Source organism: Salmo salar, unplaced genomic scaffold, assembly GCF_965601325.2.
Source record: "Salmo salar unplaced genomic scaffold, fSalSal1 ptg000784l, whole genome shotgun sequence".
Lineage (NCBI taxonomy): Eukaryota > Metazoa > Chordata > Actinopteri > Salmoniformes > Salmonidae > Salmo > Salmo salar.
The window spans coordinates 399,166-422,386 of record NW_027675497.1 but is presented as its reverse complement, the minus strand read 5'-3'; the positions used below and the strand labels follow the sequence as shown (position 1 = coordinate 422,386).

At 39.6% G+C, this 23,221-nt stretch overlaps 2 protein-coding genes and 1 long non-coding RNA gene across 6 annotated transcripts in view; 1 reads left to right on the top strand and 2 right to left on the bottom strand.

The window, feature by feature from the left end:
* Positions 1–17,556, bottom strand: part of LOC123733101 (transmembrane protein 243) — a 28,503-nt gene extending 10,947 nt beyond the window's left edge. Inside the window, exons 1-2 of the mRNA XM_082972588.1 lie at positions 17,392–17,556; positions 11,804–12,004 (exon numbers count right to left, since the gene is read on the bottom strand). Coding sequence (XP_082828714.1) covers positions 11,804–11,896 — 93 coding nt within the window. The 5' untranslated portion in view covers positions 11,897–12,004; positions 17,392–17,556. The remainder of the gene's footprint in view (positions 1–11,803; positions 12,005–17,391) is intronic.
* A 1,888-nt stretch (positions 17,557–19,444) lies between these two features.
* On the bottom strand, positions 19,445–20,293 carry LOC123733096 (uncharacterized). Its single transcript, XR_006763576.2, has 3 exons — positions 20,175–20,293; positions 19,623–19,680; positions 19,445–19,484 (listed from the first exon to the last, which is right to left on the bottom strand). It is a non-coding gene; the product is annotated as an uncharacterized LOC123733096 (long non-coding RNA).
* Positions 20,294–20,415: 122 nt separating this feature from the next.
* Positions 20,416–23,221, top strand: part of LOC106595997 (protein artemis) — a 40,642-nt gene continuing 37,836 nt past the window's right edge. For all 4 annotated transcript variants that reach the window (XM_082972584.1, XM_082972585.1, XM_082972583.1 and 1 more), the window contains exons 1-5: positions 20,416–20,843; positions 20,991–21,042; positions 21,154–21,238; positions 21,342–21,401; positions 21,550–21,605. In XM_082972584.1, the coding sequence (XP_082828710.1) occupies positions 20,735–20,843; positions 20,991–21,042; positions 21,154–21,238; positions 21,342–21,401; positions 21,550–21,605 (362 nt within the window). In that variant the 5' untranslated portion in view covers positions 20,416–20,734. The remainder of the gene's footprint in view (positions 20,844–20,990; positions 21,043–21,153; positions 21,239–21,341; positions 21,402–21,549; positions 21,606–23,221) is intronic.

Here is a 23,221-nt window from a genome sequence, read left to right as displayed (position 1 = left end):
CATTACATGAGACAAGCCAATAACACAGATGCTGTGGGGGTCAAGACTGCTGGACAGTACGGGCTGGAGGTTCCCAGTACGGGCCGGAGATTCCCAGTACGGGCCGGAGGTTCCCAGTACGGGCCGGAGGTTCCCAGTACGGGCCGGAGGTGCCCAGTACGGGCCGGAGGTTCCCAGTACGGGCCGGAGGTTCCCAGTACGGGCCGGAGGTTCCCAGTACGGGCCGGAGGTTCCCAGTACGGGCCGGAGGTTCCCAGTACGGGCCGGAGATTCCCAGTATGGGCCCAGATGGGGCGGTGGGGGTCAAGGCAGCCGGTCTCACGGTAACTGACCGGTAATCAACCCGTTTAGCATCTCCAGGCCTCCACACATACAAGCAGCTGATTGGAGCATCTACATTTAGAAAAGTCTAGAATATATTTAATAAACATTATTGGTTTTAGGTTAAATATATGATATATCTATGATATAGACTGGTTAATTTATCAGACTAGATACTGTATTATCTGGTTATGATATAGACTGGTTCATTTATCAGACTAGATACTGTATTATCTGGTTATGATATAGACTGGTTCATTTATCAGACTAGATACTGTATGTTATCTGGTTATGATATAGACTGGTTCATTTATCAGACTAGATACTGTATGTTATCTGGTTATGATATAGACTGTAGACTGGTTCATTTATCAGACTAGATACTGTATGTTATCTGGTTATGATATAGACTGTAGACTGGTTCATTTATCAGACTAGATACTGTATGTTATCTGGTTATGATATAGACTGTAGACTGGTTCATTTATCAGACTAGATACTGTATGTTATCTGGTTATGATATAGACTGGTTCATTTATCAGACTAGTTACTGTATGTTATCTGGTTATGATATAGACTGGTTCATTTATCAGACTAGATACTGTATGTTATCTGGCTATGATATAGACTGGTTCATTTATCAGACTAGATACTGTATGTTATCTGGTTATGATATAGACTGGTTCATTTATCAGACTAGATACTGTATGTTATCTGGTTATGATATAGACTGTAGACTGGTTCATTTATCAGACTAGATACTGTATGTTATCTGGTTATGATATAGACTGTAGACTGGTTCATTTATCAGACTAGATACTGTATGTTATCTGGTTATGATATAGACTGTAGACTGGTTCATTTATCAGACTAGATACTGTATGTTATCTGGTTATGATATAGACTGTAGACTGGTTCATTTATCAGACTAGATACTGTATGTTATCTGGCTATGATATAGACTGGTTCATTTATCAGACTAGATACTGTATGTTATCTGGTTATGATATAGACTGGTTCATTTATCAGACTAGATACTGTATGTTATCTGGTTATGATATAGACTGGTTCATTTATCAGACTAGATACTGTATGTTATCTGGTTATGATATAGACTGGTTCATTTATCAGACTAGATACTGTATGTTATCTGGTTATGATATAGACTGTAGACTGGTTCATTTATCAGACTAGATACTGTATGTTATCTGGTTATGATATAGACTGTAGACTGGTTCATTTATCAGACTAGATACTGTATGTTATCTGGTTATGATATAGACTGGTTCATTTATCAGACTAGATACTGTATTATCTGGTTATGATATAGACTGTAGACTGGTTCATTTATCAGACTAGATACTGTATTATCTGGTTATGATATAGACTGGTTCATTTATCAGACTAGATACTGTATGTTATCTGGTTATGATATAGACTGTAGACTAGTTCATTTATCAGACTAGATACTGTATTATCTGGTTATGATATAGACTGTAGACTGGTTCATTTATCAGACTAGATACTGTATGTTATCTGGTTATGATATAGACTGTAGACTGGTTCGTTTATCAGACTAGATACTGTATGTTATCTGGTTATGATATAGACTGTAGACTGGTTCATTTATCAGACTAGATACTGTATTATCTGGTTATGATATAGACTGTAGACTGGTTCATTTATCAGACTAGATACTGTATTATCTGGTTATGATATAGACTGTAGACTGGTTCATTTATCAGACTAGATACTGTATGTTATCTGGTTATGATATAGACTGTAGACTGGTTCATTTATCAGACTAGTTACTGTATGTTATCTGGTTATGATATAGACTGTAGACTGGTTCATTTATCAGACTAGATACTGTATTATCTGGTTATGATATAGACTGGTTCATTTATCAGACTAGATACTGTATTATCTGGTTATGATATAGACTGGTTCATTTATCAGACTAGATACTGTATTATCTGGTTATGATATAGACTGTAGACTGGTTCATTTATCAGACTAGATACTGTATGTTATCTGGTTATGATATAGACTGTAGACTGGTTCATTTATCAGACTAGTTACTGTATGTTATCTGGTTATGATATAGACTGTAGACTGGTTCATTTATCAGACTAGATACTGTATTATCTGGTTATGATATAGACTGGTTCATTTATCAGACTAGATACTGTATGTTATCTGGTTATGATATAGACTGTAGACTGGTTCATTTATCAGACTAGATACTGTATTATCTGGTTATGATATAGACTGTAGACTGGTTAATTTATCAGACTAGATACTGTATGTTATCTGGTTATGATATAGACTGGTTAATTTATCAGACTAGATACTGTATGTTATCTGGTTATGATATAGACTGGTTCATTTATCAGACTAGATACTGTATTATCTGGTTATGATATAGACTGGTTCATTTATCAGACTAGATACTGTATGTTATCTGGTTATGATATAGACTGTAGACTGGTTCATTTATCAGACTAGATACTGTATGTTATCTGGTTATGATATAGACTGGTTCATTTATCAGACTAGTTACTGTATGTTATCTGGTTATGATATAGACTGGTTCATTTATCAGACTAGATACTGTATTATCTGGTTATGATATAGACTGTAGACTGGTTCATTTATCAGACTAGATACTGTATGTTATCTGGTTATGATATAGACTGTAGACTGGTTCATTTATCAGACTAGATACTGTATGTTATCTGGTTATGATATAGACTGTAGACTGGTTCATTTATCAGACTAGATACTGTATTATCTGGTTATGATATAGACTGGTTCATTTATCAGACTAGATACTGTATGTTATCTGGCTATGATATAGACTGGTTCATTTATCAGACTAGATACTGTATTATCTGGTTATGATATAGACTGGTTCATTTATCAGACTAGATACTGTATTATCTGGTTATGATATAGACTGTAGACTGGTTCATTTATCAGACTAGATACTGTATTATCTGGTTATGATATAGACTGTAGACTGGTTCATTTATCAGACTAGATACTGTATGTTATCTGGTTATGATATAGACTGGTTCATTTATCAGACTAGATACTGTATGTTATCTGGTTATGATATAGACTGGTTAATTTATCAGACTAGATACTGTATTATCTGGTTATGATATAGACTGTAGACTGGTTCGTTTATCAGACTCCCTTTAAGAATGTGCTCCTAATCTCAGCTCGTTACCTGTATAAAAGACCCCTGGGAGCCAGAAATCTTTCTGATTGAGAGGGGGGGGGGGGTCAAATACTTATTTCCATCATTAAAATGCAAATAAATTTATAACATTTTTGACATGTGTTTTTCTGGATTTTTGTTGTTGTTGTTCTGTCTCTCACTGTTCAAATAAACATTATAGACTGATCATTTCTTTATCAGTGGACAAACGCACAAAATCAGCAGGGATCAAATCCTTTTATATATACTGTTATTGATTAGAGGGACATTAGGGTTATATACTGTTATTGATCAGAGAGACATTAGGGTTATATACTGTTATTGATTAGAGAGACATTAGGGTTATATACTGTTATTGATTAGAGGTTAGAGAGACATTAGGGTTATATACTGTTATTGATTAGAGAGACATTAGGGTTATATACTGTTATTGATTAGAGAGACATTAGGGTTATATACTGTTATTGATTAGAGAGACATTAGGGTTATATACTGTTATTGATCAGTGGTTAGAGGGACATTAGGGTTATATACTGTTATTGATTAGAGGGACATTAGGGTTATATACTGTTATTGATTAGAGAGACATTAGGGTTATATACTGTTATTGATTAGAGAGACATTAGGGTTATATACTGTTATTGATTAGAGGGACATTAGGGTTATATACTGTTATTGATTAGAGAGACATTAGGGTTATATACTGTTATTGATTAGAGAGACATTAGGGTTATATACTGTTATTGATTAGAGGTTAGAGAGACATTAGGGTTATATACTGTTATTGATTAGAGAGACATTAGGGTTATATACTGTTATTAATTAGAGAGACATTAGGGTTATATACTGTTATTGATTAGAGAGACATTAGGGTTATATACTGTTATTGATCAGTGGTTAGAGGGACATTAGGGTTATATACTGTTATTGATTAGAGGGACATTAGGGTTATATACTGTTATTGATTAGAGAGACATTAGGGTTATATACTGTTATTGATTAGAGGGACATTAGGGTTATATACTGTTATTGATTAGAGAGACATTAGGGTTATATACTGTTATTGATTAGAGGTTAGAGGGACATTAGGGTTATATACTGTTATTGATTAGAGAGACATTAGGGTTATATACTGTTATTGATCAGTGGTTAGAGAGACATTAGGGTTATATACTGTTATTGATTAGAGAGACATTAGGGTTATATACTGTTATTGATTAGAGTGACATTAGGGTTATATACTGTTATTGATTAGAGTGACATTAGGGTTATATACTGTTATTGATTAGAGAGACATTAGGGTTATATACTGTTATTGATTAGAGAGACATTAGTGTTATATACTGTTATTGATCAGAGAGACATTAGGGTTATATACTGTTATTGATTAGAGGTTAGAGGGACATTAGGGTTATATACTGTTATTGATTAGAGGGACATTAGGGTTATATACTGTTATTGATTAGAGGGACATTAGGGTTATATACTGTTATTGATTAGAGAGACATTAGGGTTATATACTGTTATTGATTAGAGAGACATTAGGGTTATATACTGTTATTGATCAGTGGTTAGAGAGACATTAGGGTTATATACTGTTATTGATTAGAGGGACATTAGGGTTATATACTGTTATTGATCAGTGGGACATTAGGGTTATATACTGTTATTGATCAGAGAGACATTAGGGTTATATACTGTTATTGATTAGTGGGACATTAGGGTTATATACTGTTATTGATTAGAGAGACATTAGGGTTATATACTGTTATTGATTAGTGGGACATTAGGGTTATATACTGTTATTGATCAGAGAGACATTAGGGTTATATACTGTTATTGATTAGAGAGACATTAGGGTTATATACTGTTATTGATTAGAGGTTAGAGAGACATTAGGGTTATATACTGTTATTGATTAGAGGTTAGAGAGACATTAGGGTTATATACTGTTATTGATTAGAGGGACATTAGGGTTATATACTGTTATTGATCAGAGAGACATTAGGGTTATATACTGTTATTGATCAGAGAGACATTAGGGTTATATACTGTTATTGATCAGTGGGACATTAGGGTTATATACTGTTATTGATTAGAGGTTAGAGGGACATTAGGGTTTTATACTGTTATTGATTAGAGAGACATTAGGGTTATATACTGTTATTGATCAGAGAGACATTAGGGTTATATACTGTTATTGATCAGTGGGACATTAGGGTTATATACTGTTATTGATTAGAGAGACATTAGGGTTATATACTGTTATTGATTAGAGGGACATTAGGGTTATATACTGTTATTGATTAGAGAGACATTAGGGTTATATACTGTTATTGATTAGAGGGACATTAGGGTTATATACTGTTATTGATTAGAGAGACATTAGGGTTATATACTGTTATTGATTAGAGGGACATTAGGGTTATATACTGTTATTGATTAGAGAGACATTAGGGTTATATACTGTTATTGATTAGAGAGACATTAGGGTTATATACTGTTATTGATCAGTGGGACATTAGGGTTATATACTGTTATTGATTAGAGAGACATTAGGGTTATATACTGTTATTGATCAGTGTTTAGAGAGACATTAGGGTTATATACTGTTATTGATCAGAGAGACATTAGGGTTATATACTGTTATTGATCAGTGGTTAGAGAGACATTAGGGTTATATACTGTTATTGATTAGAGAGACATTAGGGTTATATACTGTTATTGATTAGAGAGACATTAGGGTTATATACTGTTATTGATTAGAGAGACATTAGGGTTATATACTGTTATTGATCAGAGAGACATTAGGGTTATATACTGTTATTGATTAGAGAGACATTAGGGTTTTTTACTGTTATTGATTAGAGAGACATTAGGGTTATATACTGTTATTGATCAGAGAGACATTAGGGTTATATACTGTTATTGATCAGTGGTTAGAGAGACATTAGGGTTATATACTGTTATTGATTAGAGAGACATTAGGGTTATATACTGTTATTGATTAGAGGGACATTAGGGTTATATACTGTTATTGATTAGAGAGACATTAGGGTTATATACTGTTACTGATTAGAGAGACATTAGGGTTATATACTGTTATTGATCAGAGAGACATTAGGGTTATATACTGTTATTGATCAGTGGTTAGAGAGACATTAGGGTTATATACTGTTATTGATTAGAGAGACATTAGGGTTATATACTGTTATTGATTAGAGAGACATTAGGGTTATATACTGTTATTGATTAGAGGGACATTAGGGTTATATACTGTTATTGATCAGTGGGACATTAGGGTTATATACTGTTATTGATTAGAGAGACATTAGGGTTATATACTGTTATTGATTAGAGGGACATTAGGGTTATATACTGTTATTGATTAGAGAGACATTAGGGTTATATACTGTTATTGATTAGAGAGACATTAGGGTTATATACTGTTATTGATCAGAGGGACATTAGGGTTATATACTGTTATTGATTAGAGAGACATTAGGGTTATATACTGTTATTGATTAGAGAGACATTAGGGTTATATACTGTTATTGATCAGAGAGACATTAGGGTTATATACTGTTATTGATCAGTGGTTAGAGAGACATTAGGGTTATATACTGTTATTGATCAGAGGTTAGAGAGACATTAGGGTTATATACTGTTATTGATTAGAGGGACATTAGGGTTATATACTGTTATTGATTAGAGAGACATTAGGGTTATATACTGTTATTGATCAGAGAGACATTAGGGTTATATACTGTTATTGATCAGTGGTTAGAGAGACATTAGGGTTATATACTGTTATTGATCAGTGGGACATTAGGGTTATATACTATTATTGATCAGTGGTTAGAGAGACATTAGGGTTATATACTGTTATTGATTAGAGGGACATTAGGGTTATATACTGTTATTGATCAGAGAGACATTAGGGTTATATACTGTTATTGATTAGAGAGACATTAGGGTTATATACTGTTATTGATCAGAGAGACATTAGGGTTATATACTGTTATTGATTAGAGGGACATTAGGGTTATATACTGTTATTGGTTAGAGAGACATTAGGGTTATATACTGTTATTGGTTAGAGAGACATTAGGGTTATATACTGTTATTGATCAGTGGTTAGAGAGACATTAGGGTTATATACTGTTATTGATTAGAGAGACATTAGGGTTATATACTGTTATTGATCAGAGAGACATTAGGGTTATATACTGTTATTGATCAGAGGGCCATTAGGGTTATATACTGTTATTGATTAGAGAGACATTAGGGTTATATACTGTTATTGATTAGAGAGACATTAGGGTTATATACTGTTATTGATCAGTGGTTAGAGAGACATTAGGGTTATATACTGTTATTGATTAGAGGTTAGAGAGACATTAGGGTTATATACTGTTATTGATTAGAGAGACATTAGGGTTATATACTGTTATTGATTAGAGAGACATTAGGGTTATATACTGTTATTGATCAGTGTTTAGAGAGACATTAGGGTTATATACTGTTATTGATCAGTGGGACATTAGGGTTATATACTGTTATTGATTAGAGAGACATTAGGGTTATATACTGTTATTGATTAGAGAGACATTAGGGTTATATACTGTTATTGATCAGTGGTTAGAGAGACATTAGGGTTATATACTGTTATTGATCAGTGGGACATTAGGGTTATATACTGTTATTGATTAGAGAGACATTAGGGTTATATACTGTTATTGATTAGAGAGACATTAGGGTTATATACTGTTATTGATCAGAGGGTTATATACTGTTATTGATTAGAGAGACATTAGGGTTATATACTGTTATTGATTAGAGAGACATTAGGGTTATATACTGTTATTGATTAGAGAGACATAAGGGTTATATACTGTTATTGATTAGAGAGACATTAGGGTTATATACTGTTATTGATTAGAGAGACATTAGGGTTATATACTGTTATTGATTAGAGAGACAGGGTTATATACTGTTATTGATTAGAGAGACATTAGGGTTATATACTGTTATTGATTAGAGAGACATTAGGGTTATATACTGTTATTGATTAGAGAGACATTAGGGTTATATACTGTTATTGATTAGAGAGACATTAGGGTTATATACTGTTATTGATTAGAGAGACATTAGGGTTATATACTGTTATTGATTAGAGAGACATTAGGGTTATATACTGTTATTGATTAGAGAGACATTAGGGTTATATACTGTTATTGATCAGAGGGACATTAGGGTTATATACTGTTATTGATCAGAGAGACATTAGGGTTATATACTGTTATTGATTAGAGGTTAGAGGGACATTAGGGTTTTATACTGTTATTGATCAGAGAGACATTAGGGTTATATACTGTTATTGATCAGAGAGACATTAGGGTTATATACTGTTATTGATTACAGGTTAGAGAGACATTAGGGTTATATACTGTTATTGATTAGAGGGACATTAGGGTTATATACTGTTATTGATTAGAGAGACATTAGGGTTATATACTGTTATTGATTAGTGGTTAGAGTGACATTAGGGTTATATACTGTTATTGATTAGAGGGACATTAGGGTTATATACTGTTATTGATTAGAGAGACATTAGGGTTATATACTGTTATTGATTAGAGAGACATTAGGGTTATATACTGTTATTGATTAGAGAGACATTAGGGTTATATACTGTTATTGATTAGAGAGACATTAGGGTTATATACTGTTATTGATTAGAGGTTAGAGAGACATTAGGGTTATATACTGTTATTGATCAGAGAGACATTAGGGTTATATACTGTTATTGATTAGAGAGACATTAGGGTTATATACTGTTATTGATTAGAGAGACATTAGGGTTATATACTGTTATTGATTAGAGAGACATTAGGGTTATATACTGTTATTGATCAGAGGGACATTAGGGTTATATACTGTTATTGATTAGAGGGACATTAGGGTTATATACTGTTATTGATCAGAGAGACATTAGGGTTATATACTGTTATTGATTAGAGAGACATTAGGGTTATATACTGTTATTGATTAGAGAGACATTAGGGTTATATACTGTTATTGATTAGAGAGACATTAGGGTTATATACTGTTATTGATCAGTGGTTAGAGGGACATTAGGGTTATATACTGTTATTGATCAGAGAGACATTAGGGTTATATACTGTTATTGATTAGAGGGACATTAGGGTTATATACTGTTATTGATTAGAGGGACATTAGGGTTATATACTGTTATTGATTAGAGGGACATTAGGGTTATATACTGTTATTGATTAGAGGGACATTAGGGTTATATACTGTTATTGATTAGAGAGACATTAGGGTTATATACTGTTATTGATCAGAGAGACATTAGGGTTATATACTGTTATTGATCAGAGAGACATTAGGGTTATATACTGTTATTGATCAGAGAGACATTAGGGTTATATACTGTTATTGATTAGAGAGACATTAGGGTTATATACTGTTATTGATTAGAGGGACATTAGGGTTATATACTGTTATTGATTAGAGAGACATTAGGGTTATATACTGTTATTGATTAGAGAGACATTAGGGTTATATACTGTTATTGATTAGAGAGACATTAGGGTTATATACTGTTATTGATTAGAGAGACATTAGGGTTATATACTGTTATTGATTAGAGAGACATTAGGGTTATATACTGTTATTGATTAGAGAGACATTAGGGTTATATACTGTTATTGATTAGAGAGACATTAGGGTTATATACTGTTATTGATTAGAGAGACATTAGGGTTATATACTGTTATTGATCAGAGAGACATTAGGGTTATATACTGTTATTGATCAGAGAGACATTAGGGTTATATACTGTTATTGATCAGAGAGACATTAGGGTTATATACTGTTATTGATCAGAGAGACATTAGGGTTATATACTGTTATTGATCAGAGAGACATTAGGGTTATATACTGTTATTGATCAGAGAGACATTAGGGTTATATACTGTTATTGATCAGAGAGACATTAGGGTTATATACTGTTATTGATCAGAGAGACATTAGGGTTATATACTGTTATTGATTAGAGAGACATTAGGGTTATATACTGTTATTGATCAGAGAGACATTAGGGTTATATACTGTTATTGATCAGAGAGACATTAGGGTTATATACTGTTATTGATCAGAGAGACATTAGGGTTATATACTGTTATTGATTAGAGAGACATTAGGGTTATATACTGTTATTGATTAGAGGGACATTAGGGTTATATACTGTTGATTAGAGAGACATTAGGGTTATATACTGTTATTGATCAGAGAGACATTAGGGTTATATACTGTTATTGATCAGTGGTTAGAGGGACATTAGGGTTATATACTGTTATTGATCAGAGGTTAGAGAGACATTAGGGTTATATACTGTTATTGATTAGAGGTTAGAGAGACATTAGGGTTATATACTGTTATTGATCAGAGAGACATTAGGGTTATATACTGTTATTGATTAGAGAGACATTAGGGTTATATACTGTTATTGATCAGTGGTTAGAGGGACATTAGGGTTATATACTGTTATTGATCAGAGGTTAGAGAGACATTAGGGTTATATACTGTTATTGATTAGAGGTTAGAGAGACATTAGGGTTATATACTGTTATTGATTAGAGAGACATTAGGGTTATATACTGTTATTGATCAGTGGTTAGAGAGACATTAGGGTTATATACTGTTATTGATCAGAGAGACATTAGGGTTATATACTGTTATTGATTAGAGAGACATTAGGGTTATATACTGTTATTGATCAGAGAGACATTAGGGTTATATACTGTTATTGATTAGAGAGACATTAGGGTTATATACTGTTATTGATCAGTGGGACATTAGGGTTATATACTGTTATTGATTAGAGAGACATTAGGGTTATATACTGTTATTGATTAGAGAGACATTAGGGTTATATACTGTTATTGATTAGAGAGACATTAGGGTTATATACTGTTATTGATTAGAGAGACATTAGGGTTATATACTGTTATTGATTAGAGAGACATTAGGGTTATATACTGTTATTGATTAGAGAGACATTAGGGTTATATACTGTTATTGATTAGTGTTTAGAGAGACATTAGGGTTATATACTGTTATTGATCAGTGTTTAGAGAGACATTAGGGTTATATACTGTTATTGATCAGTGGTTAGAGGGAGGGTCAGTGGTTACACACACACACACACACACACACACACACACGTACCCGTGCAGAGGTTTCTCCAAACAGCAGTCTGTTGTCATGCCCGCTGGTGCCATATGTTCTGGAGGTGAAATCATTGGGAGTGAAGTCATCCATGGCTCAGCAGCTCCACCCCATGGACACACAGAGGAACTGCATGCTAGTACCTCCACAGGGGCAGGCCTTACCGGACAGGAAGCAGGGCCAGCCAACCAGATGCCTGACCTGAAGGGTGGGAGGAAGAGGAGAGGGAGGTTAATAGCCTGTTCATTGCCCCATAAAGGGGACAGGCTAAAACATTCCCCCTATTCCATCTCCTACTTCCCTTTCTGATTCCCCCTATTCCATCTCCTACTTCCCTTTCTGATTCCCCCTATTCCATCTCCTACTTCCCTTTCTGATTCCCCCTATTCCATCTCCTACTTCCCTTTCTGATTCCCCCTATTCCATCTCCTACTTCCCTTTCTGATTCCCCCTATTCCATCTCCTACTTCCCTTTCTGATTCCCCCTATTCCATCTCCTACTTCCCTTTCTGATTCCCCCTATTCCATCTCCTACTTCCCTTTCTGATTCCCCCTATTCCATCTCCTACTTCCCTTTCTGATTCCCCCTATTCCATCTCCTACTTCCCTTTCTGATTCCCCCTATTCCATCTCCTACTTCCCTTTCTGATTCCCCCTATTCCATCTCCTACTTCCCTTTCTGATTCCCCCTATTCCATCTCCTACTTCCCTTTCTGATTCCCCCTATTCCATCTCCTACTTCCCTTTCTGATTCCCCCTATTCCATCTCCTACTTCCCTTTCTGATTCCCCCTATTCCATCTCCTACTTCCCTTTCTGATTCCCCCTATTCCATCTCCTACTTCCCTTTCTGATTCCCCCTATTCCATCTCCTACTTCCCTTTCTGATTCCCCCTATTCCATCTCCTACTTCCCTTTCTGATTCCCCCTATTCCATCTCCTACTTCCCTTTCTGATTCCCCCTATTCCATCTCCTACTTCCCTTTCTGATTCCCCCTATTCCATCTCCTACTTCCCTTTCTGATTCCCCCTATTCCATCTCCTACTTCCCTTTCTGATTCCCCCTATTCCATCTCCTACTTCTCTTTCCTTGATACCGTCTCTTCCCCTTCGCCCTCTCATCTCTGTCCGCAGCCCAATCCCAAATCCCCCCCTAGACACTAGTGGAGATCCCAGATGACTGAATGGGTCTAGGCAATATGGTGGAACTTCCACCTAGCCTATCAGAGGAAAGTTCAATAGTTCTAACTACTTCCACCCAGCCTATCAGAGGAGAGTTCAATAGTTCTAACTACTTCCACCCAGCCTATCAGAGGAGAGTTCAATAGTTCTAACTACTTCCACCCAGCCTATCAGAGGAAAGTTTGAACTAATGTCAAACTGCTTCCACCTGGCCTATCAGAGGAAAGTTTGAACTAATGTCAAACTACTTCCACCTAGCCTATCAGAGGAGAGTTCAATAGTTCTAACTCCTCTCACCTGGCCTATCAGAGGACAGTTCAATAGTTCTAACTACTTCCACCCAGCCTATCAGAGGACAGTTCAATAGTTCTAACTACTTCCACCCAGCCTATCAGAGGAAAGTTCAATAGTTCTAACTACTTCCACCTAGCCTATCAGAGGAGAGTTCAATAGTTCTAACTACTTCCACCCAGCCTATCAGAGGAGAGTTTGAACTAATGTCAAACTACTTCCACCCAGCCTATCAGAGGAGAGTTTGAACTAATGTCAAACTGCTTCCACCTGTGAAAAGATCTCAGAACTCCACAAGTCCATAGTGTGTAGTACTAGAGGTCCACCTGGGCCTCCCCTCCTCCTCCTTTCTCCTCCTGTATCCCTCTCCTCCTCCTCCTCCTCCTTTCTCCTCCTGTATCCCTCCTCCTCCTCCTCCTTTCTCCTCCTGTATCCCTCCTCCTCCTCCTCCTTTCTCCTCCTGTATCCCTCTCCTCCTCCTCCTCCTTTCTCCTCCTGTATCCCTCCTCCTCCTTTCTCCTCCTGTATCCCTCTCCTCCTGCATCCTTCTCCTCCCTCCCCCCCTTCATCCCTCTCCTCCTCCCTCCCCCCCTTCATCCCTCTCCTCCTCCTCCTTTCTCCTCCTGTATCCCTCCTCCTCCTCCTCCTTTCTCCTCCTGTATCCCTCCTCCTCCTCCTCCTTTCTCCTCCTGTATCCCTCTCCTCCTCCTCCTCCTTTCTCCTCCTGTATCCCTCCTCCTCCTTTCTCCTCCTGTATCCCTCTCCTCCTGCATCCTTCTCCTCCCTCCCCCCTTCATCCCTCTCCTCCTCCCTCCCCCCCTTCATCCCTCTCCTCCTCCTCCTTTCTCATCCTGTATCCCTCTCCTCCTGCATCCTTCTCCTCCCTCCCCCTCTTCATCCCTCTCTTTCCCCCCCTTCATCCTTCTCCTCCCTCCCCCTCTTCATCTCTCTCCTTTCCCCCCCTCATCCCTCTCCTCCTCCTCCTTTCTCCTCCTGCATCCTTCTCCTCCCTACCCCAGCTCTATCCCCTGCTCTACCCCCTGCTCTACCCCCTGCTCTACGCCCTGCTCTACCCCAGCTCTAGCCCAGCCCTAGCCCCAGCTCTACCCCCAGCTCTACCCCCAGCTCTAGCCCTGCTCTAGCCCCAGCTCTAGCCCCAGCTCTGCTCTACGCCCCAGCTCTAGCCTAGCTCTGCTCTAGCCTAGCTCTGCTCTAGCCCAGCTCTAGCTCAGCTCTACCCCCTGCTCTAGCCCCAGCTCTAGCCCCAGCTCTAGCCCCAGCTCTACCCCAGCTCTGCTCTACCCCAGCTCTGCTCTACCCCAGCTCTGCTCTACCCCAGCTCTAGCCCCAGCTCTAGCCCCTGCTCTAGCCCCAGCTCTAGCCCCAGCTCTACCCCCAGATCTAGCCCCAGCTCTAGCCCCAGCTCTAGCCCCAGCTCTAGCCCTGCCCCAGCCCCAGTTCTAGCCCCAGCTCTAGCCCCAGCTCTAGCTCAGCTCTACCCCCAGATCTAGCCCCAGCTCTAGCCCCAGCTCTAGCCCCAGCTCTAGCCCTGCCCCAGCCCCAGTTCTAGCCCCAGCTCTAGCCCCAGCTCTAGCCCCAGCTCTAGCCCCAGCTCTAGCCCCAGCCCCAGTTCTAGCCCCAGCTCTAGCCCAGCTCTAGCCCAGCTCTAGCCCAGCAGTATGTTACTGCACGGTGTAGAAGACCATTCTAGGCCAGAGAGCAGAGACTGTTTTCTGTTGCAACAACATTCTGGGTGAAAAGGCAGAATTCCTGAGGCAGCTTTGTGCTCCAAAGCCACAGGAACAAGAGGTCCATTATGACCTGGGAACTAGCTGCTGCTGCATGGGATCATGGGAACTAGCTGCTGCTGCATGGGATCATGGGAACTAGCTGCTGCTGCATGGGATCATGGGAACTAGCTGCTTCTCTCCAGCCTCCAGCTCCATTTCAGCCTGGGCTCCATAACACATCATAACCCTAAGAGCTGCTGCTGCATGGGATCATGGGAACTAGCTGCTGCTGCATGGGATCATGGGAACAGCTACACTGAAAACAACAGCAATCACCCAACTGGAGTCTAAATGGCCTTGCTAGTTACAAACATTTTATTATTATATTTTAACCTTTATTTAACGAGGCAAGTCAGTTAAGAACAAATTCTTATTTACAATGACGGCCCACCGGGGAACAGTGGGGTTAACTGCCTTGTTCAGGGGGCAGAACGACAGATGTTTTACCTTGTCAGCCCCAACCGCCGGGCTCCCCGCCCCCCCCCAACTACCGGGCTCCCCGCCCCCCCAACCACCGGGCTCCCCGCCCCCCCAACCACCGGGCTCCCCGCCCCCCCCCAACCACCGGGCTCCCCGCCCCCCCCCAACCTCTGGGCCCCCCGCCCCCCCAACCACCGGGCTCCCCGCCCCCCCCCAACTACCGGGCTCCCCGCCCCCCCCCCAACTACCGGGCTCCCCGCCCCCCCCAACTACCGGGCTCCCCGCCCCCCCCAACCACCGGGCTCCCCGCCCCCCCCCAACCACCGGGCTCCCCGCCCCCCCAACCACCGGGCTCCCCGCCCCCCCAACCACCGGGCTCCCCGCCCCCCCAACCACCGGGCTCCCCGCCCCCCCCAAAGCCATAAGACTGGTTGGCCATTTGATTAATTGTTCAGCAGACTATTTACATTGCTGCTACTCGCTGTTTATTATCTATGCATAGTCACTTTACCACCACCTACATGTACACATTACCTCGCCTAACCTGTACCCCCTCCACATTGACTCTGTACCGGTACCCCCTGTATATAGCCTCCACATTGACTCTGTACCGGTACCCCCTGTATATAGCCTCCACATTGACTCTGTACCGGTACCCCCTGTATATAGCCTCCACATTGACTCTGTACCGGTACCCCCTGTATATAGCCTCCACATTGACTCTGTACCGGTACCCCCTGTATATAGCCTCCACATTGACTCTGTACCGGTACCCCCTGCATATAGCCTCCACATTGACTCTGTACCGGTACCCCCTGTATATAGCCTCCACATTGACTCTGTACCGGTACCCCCTGTATATAGCCTCCACATTGACTCTGTACCGGTACCCCCTGTATATAGCCTCCACATTGACTCTGTACCGGTACCCCCTGTATATAGCCTCCACATTGACTCTGTACCGGTACCCCCTGTATATAGCCTCCACATTGACTCTGTACCGGTACCCCCTGTATATAGCCTCCACACTGACTCTGTACCGGTACCCCCTGTATATAGCCTCCACACTGACTCTGTACCGGTACCCCCTGTATATAGCCTCCACATTGACTCTGTACCGGTACCCCCTGTATATAGCCTCCACATTGACTCTGTACCGGTACCCCCTGTATATAGCCTCCACATTGACTCTGTACCGGTACCCCCTGTATATAGCCTCCACATTGACTCTGTACCGGTACCCCCTGTATATAGCCTCCACATTGACTCTGTACCGTAATACCCTGTATATAGCCTCCACATTGAATCTGTACCGTAATACCCTGTATATAGCCTCGTTATTTTATTTTATTGCATTTAAAAAATAAAAATCGGCGCATGTGACAAATACAATTTGAATTGATTGTAGGGTAACTTTATTTGTTTATTTAATTTGGTTTTTCCAAGCAAAGTATAATGGAGTTATACTCCAGTCTAGTTGGTGGCAGTAATACAGCATTTATTGGATGTCAATAGCCGTTAAACCTCATCAAAGAAGAAGGTTAAATAATTCATACCGGCGGCAGGGAGCCCCGACATACCGGAACCGGCTAGCTACAGCAAAACAGTCGGTAACAGCTGGTCGTCGTTAGGCTTGCTAGCTAGCTTAGCTATCTTGGGCGCTGACCTCACAGATGTTAATTTTAACATTGATTTCAGACACTTATCAAAAGGTCCCAGAATATATCTAGGAGCTTAATGTTTAGACGGCTAGCTAGCTAGCTAGTTAGTAAGGCTGCTGGTTATCTAACCTTAACGGCTGGTTGTTACTGATAGCATGTCCGCTAACAATAATACTACCAGAACAGGCTGAAAACACCGAGTTCAAAGGTTCAACCAAACGTCTACTTTGTTTCAATGTACTTACGTGTCAGAGCATAATTAAAAAGTTGTGTTTCAGATGAATATGTGTCAACTACTTGTCAGATTATTCAGTGTCTTCAAAACTTCCAGGAGCGAAATGAATTCTGATCGGGTCAACTAGAAATTACAGCCTGGCGGCTTAAAGGGAACGTGACAGTACTCTTAAAGGGAACGTGGGTTATTACGCAGATACACGTTTCAGCAAAAAAAGATTTGCCATTGTTCAATACAGTGTACTAAATCAACATATTTCACATGTATTATTAATGGGTCTGTTTTAATTGAGTTGATGAGTGGTGATTAATGCAAACCTTTTTTTTTAGGGACACCATTCTGCAGAAATGTTTGTGGAAATCCCAGTGGTGGAAAAATTGTCATACTTCAGTAAAAGTATAGATACCTTAATACCTTAAGTAAAATTCACCCAATAAAATACTACTTGAGTAAAAGTCTAAAAGTATTTGGTTTTAAATATACTTAAGTATCAAAAGTAAATTTCATTGCTAAAATATACTTAAATATCAAAAGTAAAAGTATAAATCATTTCAAATTCCTTATACTAAGCAAAGCAGACGGCACCATTTTCTTGTTTAGAAAATGTATGGCTAGCCAGGGGCCACACTCCAACACTATTTTTATTTACAAAACATGCATTTGTGTTTAGTGAGTCCGCCAGAACATACGCCGTAGGGATGACCACGCGATCTCTTGATAAGTGCGTAAATTTCACCATTTTCCTGTTCTGCTAAGCATTCAAAATGTAAAGAGTGCTTTGGGTTGTCAGGGAAAATGTATAGAATAAAAAGTACAATATTTTCTTTAGGAATGTAGTGAAGTAAAAGTTGTGAAAAATACAAATAGTAAAGTACAGATACCCAGAAAAACTACTTCAGTAGTAGTTTCAAGTAATTTTACTGAAGTACTTTACACCACTGGAAAGTCCAGTCGTTATCTTCATATCATATGAATTCATCATTGTAGACTTGTAAGTATATACATCAGGACCAATACTTAAGCCAAATAGTTGTAGTGTTTTACCCACCTGCTAACGGTCATACCAGTTCAGCTCTCAGTCCACTCTAACTGGGCCACATTTCCCCTACAGCAGTATCCAGGAGGAAGCAACTTTACACAACATTCATATAGAAATGTGTGTTTATAGAATAACCATGAATGTCATGCAGCAGAATATGTGCTCAGCAGCTCGATGTTTTAGTTGGAGTACTGGTATATGTGAATCCTAGTTAGTGTACTGGTATATGTGAATCCTAGTTAGTGTACTGGTATATGTGAATCCTAGTTAGTGTACTGGTATATGTGAATCCTAGGTATTTCATTTTGTTGACGGTGATCCCAGTTCTCATACTAACGTCACAATATCACATGATGAGGGTGTGATAGCCCCAGTCCATAATCCCCTCTCAAACAGTTCAATAGTTCATCTGGATCCACAACAAAACATTCATCAAAAGGACCCTTTATAACACACACATACCCTTCCCTCACAGGATCACACACACATCAGACAGCTTCAGCCTCACAGCCTTTATTCAGTGAACTGGTCTACATTCCACAGCTGGGATGGTGTTGCCTTCCTTCCTACAGACGTCTTCTTAAAAAAACCATGTCAAAAAAGATATTCGAAATGGAAAAGAGAGATCGCTGGACACTTCCTGACCTTAATATGCATAGACCTTCACTTTATGGACTTCCCTGTCTTCACATTCTCTTTTTCTGTTGTAGTAATAGAATGTGTTGTCTCGACGCTGAAGCTTCTTTACAAAGCCAGTCTCAGGCCACCTGTCGATCTGAGACAAAGAAGCAATGCCATAATGACACATTCATCTTGTAGTGAACCAACTGTCAATGCTTTTTTTAGCCAGTGATTAAGGATTCATTTTTAAAGTTGTTTACCAAGTCAACTTGCTTTACTTGTTTGTATTCCAGTTCATCTCTGTAGCCTGCCTGTTGGAATCGGTATAAGTTCTCCACCTCGTCAGTCCATCGTTTGGCTCTGCTCATGGACTTTGGCGTGGCGTTTCCATCTAAGTAGACAGCACAAGACATTGTGCTGCGGAGAGGATGTCCACAGGCGACCTACGGGGAGCAAATAGTGGGCTCAGTTATACAAGTTCAAGAATCTCTATATACTGACATGACAGTCATGGACACGGAAATACATATAGGAAAAGTAAATAAACAATAAAACACCGTTTTAAAAAGAATGGCAATTACATAGTAGGCTATATGGGTAGGGGGATGATGATTTCCTGTTTCTCTCCGTCCTCCTGTCCTGGGGGGTAGAGAGTAGATGGGTGCAGCAGGTGGGTCTGCCTGTTACTGGTCAGATAGCCAGTCTCGGTACAGGACATTGTAGAGAGGAGAGCAGGCAGATACTGCTCTCTTAATTCTTACACACTAACCATCTTATTACCGTAAACATTTTATCTACATATTTCTTAAGCTGATTTCCGTTTTAATATTCGTGCCCGAAACCAATCAAATGTAATTTGCATAGTTGACACTAACGTTGCCAAACGTACAGTAGCTAGCTAGCTAATATTTGAATGAAAGTTGCTAGCACTAGCTTCAGGCTACGGTAGATATAATATACAAGTCACAGTTCTGAAAATAGACTGAATCTGGCTAGCTAGCTAGCTAATATTTGAATGAAAGTTGCTAGCACTAGCTTCAGGCTACGGTAGATATAATATACAAGTCACAGTTCTGAAAATAGACTGAATCTGGCTAGCTAGCTATACATTTTATCTGCATTTGATTACTTACAGCTGAACGGGGCAAGACTCACAGTCCCAAGAGTTGGTGATGAGGAAGTATTGTCTTTAGTTACCTAGCAACCCAAACCTACCTTCCTTCCGTCCTTCCTTCCTTCCTTCCATCCTTCCTTCCTTCCTACCTTCCTTCCTTCCTTCCTACCTTTCTTCCTTTCTTCCTTCCACCCTTCCTTCCTTCCTTCCTTCCTTCCATCCTTCCTTCCTTCCTACCTTCCTTCCTTCCTACCTTCCTTCCTTTCTTCCTTTCTTCCTTCCACCCTTTCTTCCTTCCATCCTTCCTCCCTCTTCTTCCTCTCCTTCCTTCTTCTTCAACAAGGTGTTGTTTTTGTAACTGACTACTGCTAGCAACGTTGTAGTTATAGTGAGCAGGTAAAATGCAGATACAATCCTGGCCGTGGTATCGTTTAGTTTTGGCTCCCATCCACTAGGTGTCTTAGCTAACGTTAGCTATTCAAGTATCCTCGACTAAAAATGCGCCGACATGTCACCTAGCAGCAGTCAAAACGAGTGGGTCGGTCGTTTAGAAAATACTGGAGCTAATCTTCAATCAAAATGAGTTCGTTCGCTGGTCGTATGAAGGAGTATCCCAACATGTCTCTGGACCGTTTCGACAGGGAGAATCTACACGCAAGGGCTTATTTTTTATCTCACTGTCATAAAGGTAAAGAAACTCTGAGATACAGTGAACCAAACAGCAGTTAGCAAGCTAAAGATAACTAGCCAGGATGTGCTCTTAACGTTAAACTGTTACACAGTAAGACATGTAACTAGCTAACGTTAGCTACTGACATCATGTCTTTTTCTGCAGATCACATGAAGGGACTGAAGGGGCCTCTGTTGAAAAGAAAGTTGAAATTCAGGTGATTTCACAACGTTTTTTTTATTTTATTTTGATGGTCTGAAAGTTCATTGAAACTGTTTTCAAGCTAACTGATGCTCTTAACGTTACTGTCTGTGTTCATTTGTTCCAGTCTGACAGTCAAACTGTACTGTTCATTTGTAACTAAGGAACTGTTGCTGAGCAACCCAAAATATGCCTTCTGGGAAGATCACATAGTAAGTAGTTGATTGTGAAAAATCATTCTGAATACTGAACACTAGTTATGGACGTATTGCTAGGTAAGCTTTGTGTAATTTAATGTGCTTTCCGTTTGTCTAGGTTGCTTTGGAACTGGAGAGTCCCACACTAATCACTTTAATAGATGAGGCTTCAGGAGAGGTACGACACTGGGTCATCATTACAACACATATAGGGTCATATAAGGGCTGATCGCTGTTAGTTTGCTATATGACGGACTCTTTGATGACTGATTTTGTTTGTGTGTGTGTGTGTGTGTGTGTGTGTGTGTGTGTGTGTGTGTCCACAGAGAGAAGAACTTGTGGTGACTCTGCTTCCTGCAGGTCACTGTCCAGGCTCGGTCATGTGAGTACTGTGTGTGTGTGTGTGCATGCGAGTGTGTATGTGTGTTTATGTGGTAATATGACATATCACCTGGCTTGTGTGTGTTTGTGGTATCACCTAGCTTGTGTGTGTGTGTGTGTGTGTGTGTGGTATATGACATATCACCTGGCTTGTGTGTGTTTATGTGGTAATATGACATATCACCTGGCTTGTGTGTGTGTGTGTGTTTGTGGTAAGTGTGTGTGTGTGGTATCACCTGGCTTGTGTGTGTTAGTTAGACTTGTGTGATATATCATATATAGCTACTGTGTACTGGGGTATTTACAAATACCGACAATTGTATATTTTTTGGGGGTGAGGGCCCTCTAAAGCTCTGAGCCTCGCAGGGGTGCATGCTACGCCACCGTTTATAACTATCATTTCCCTGGCTAAGATGTACTGAGTAAATGATCTCCAGCCAGGGCTCCAGCTGGTTTGCTAACTTGCTAGCTAAGATGTACTGAGTAAATGATCTCCAGCCAGGGCTCCAGCTGGTTTGCTAACTTGTTAGCTAAGATGTACTGAGTAAATGATCTCCAGCTGGTTTGCTAACTTGTTAGCTAAGATGTACTGAGTAAATGATCTCCAGCTGGTTTGCTAACTTGTTAGCTAAGATGTACTGAGTAAATGATCTCCAGCTGGTTTGCTAACTTGCTAGCTAAGATGTACTGAGTAAATGATCTCCAGCTGGTTTGCTAACTTGCTAGCTAAGATGTACTGAGTAAATGATCTCCAGCCAGGGCTCCAGCTGGTTTGCTAACTTGTTAGCTAAGATGTACTGAGTAAATGATCTCCAGCTGGTTTGCTAACTTGTTAGCTAAGATGTACTGAGTAAATGATCTCCAGCTGGTTTGCTAACTTGCTAACTAAGATGTACTGAGTAAATGATCTCCAGCCAGGGCTCCAGCTGGTTTGCTAACTTGTTAGCTAAGATGTACTGAGTAAATGATCTCCAGCCAGGGCTCCAGCTGGTTTGCTAACTTGTTAGCTAAGATGTACTGAGTAAATGATCTCCAGCCTGGGCTCCAGCTGGTTTGCTAACTTGCTAGCTAAGATGTACTGAGTAAATGATCTCCAGCCAGGGCTCCAGCTGGTTTGCTAACTTGTTAGCTAAGATGTACTGAGTAAATGATCTCCAGCTGGTTTGCTAACTTGTTAGCTAAGATGTACTGAGTAAATGATCTCCAGCTGGTTTGCTAACTTGTTAGCTAAGATGTACTGAGTAAATGATCTCCAGCTGGTTTGCTAACTTGTTAGCTAAGATGTACTGAGTAAATGATCTCCAGCCTGGGCTCCAGCTGGTTTGCTAACTTGTTAGCTAAGATGTACTGAGTAAATGATCTCCAGCTGGTTTGCTAACTTGTTAGCTAAGATGTACTGAGTAAATGATCTCCAGCTGGTTTGCTAACTTGTTAGCTAAGATGTACTGAGTAAATGATCTCCAGCTGGTTTGCTAACTTGTTAGCTAAGATGTACTGAGTAAATGATCTCCAGCTGGTTTGCTAACTTGTTAGCTAAGATGTACTGAGTAAATGATCTCCAGCTGGTTTGCTAACTTGTTAGCTAAGATGTACTGAGTAAATGATCTCCAGCTGGTT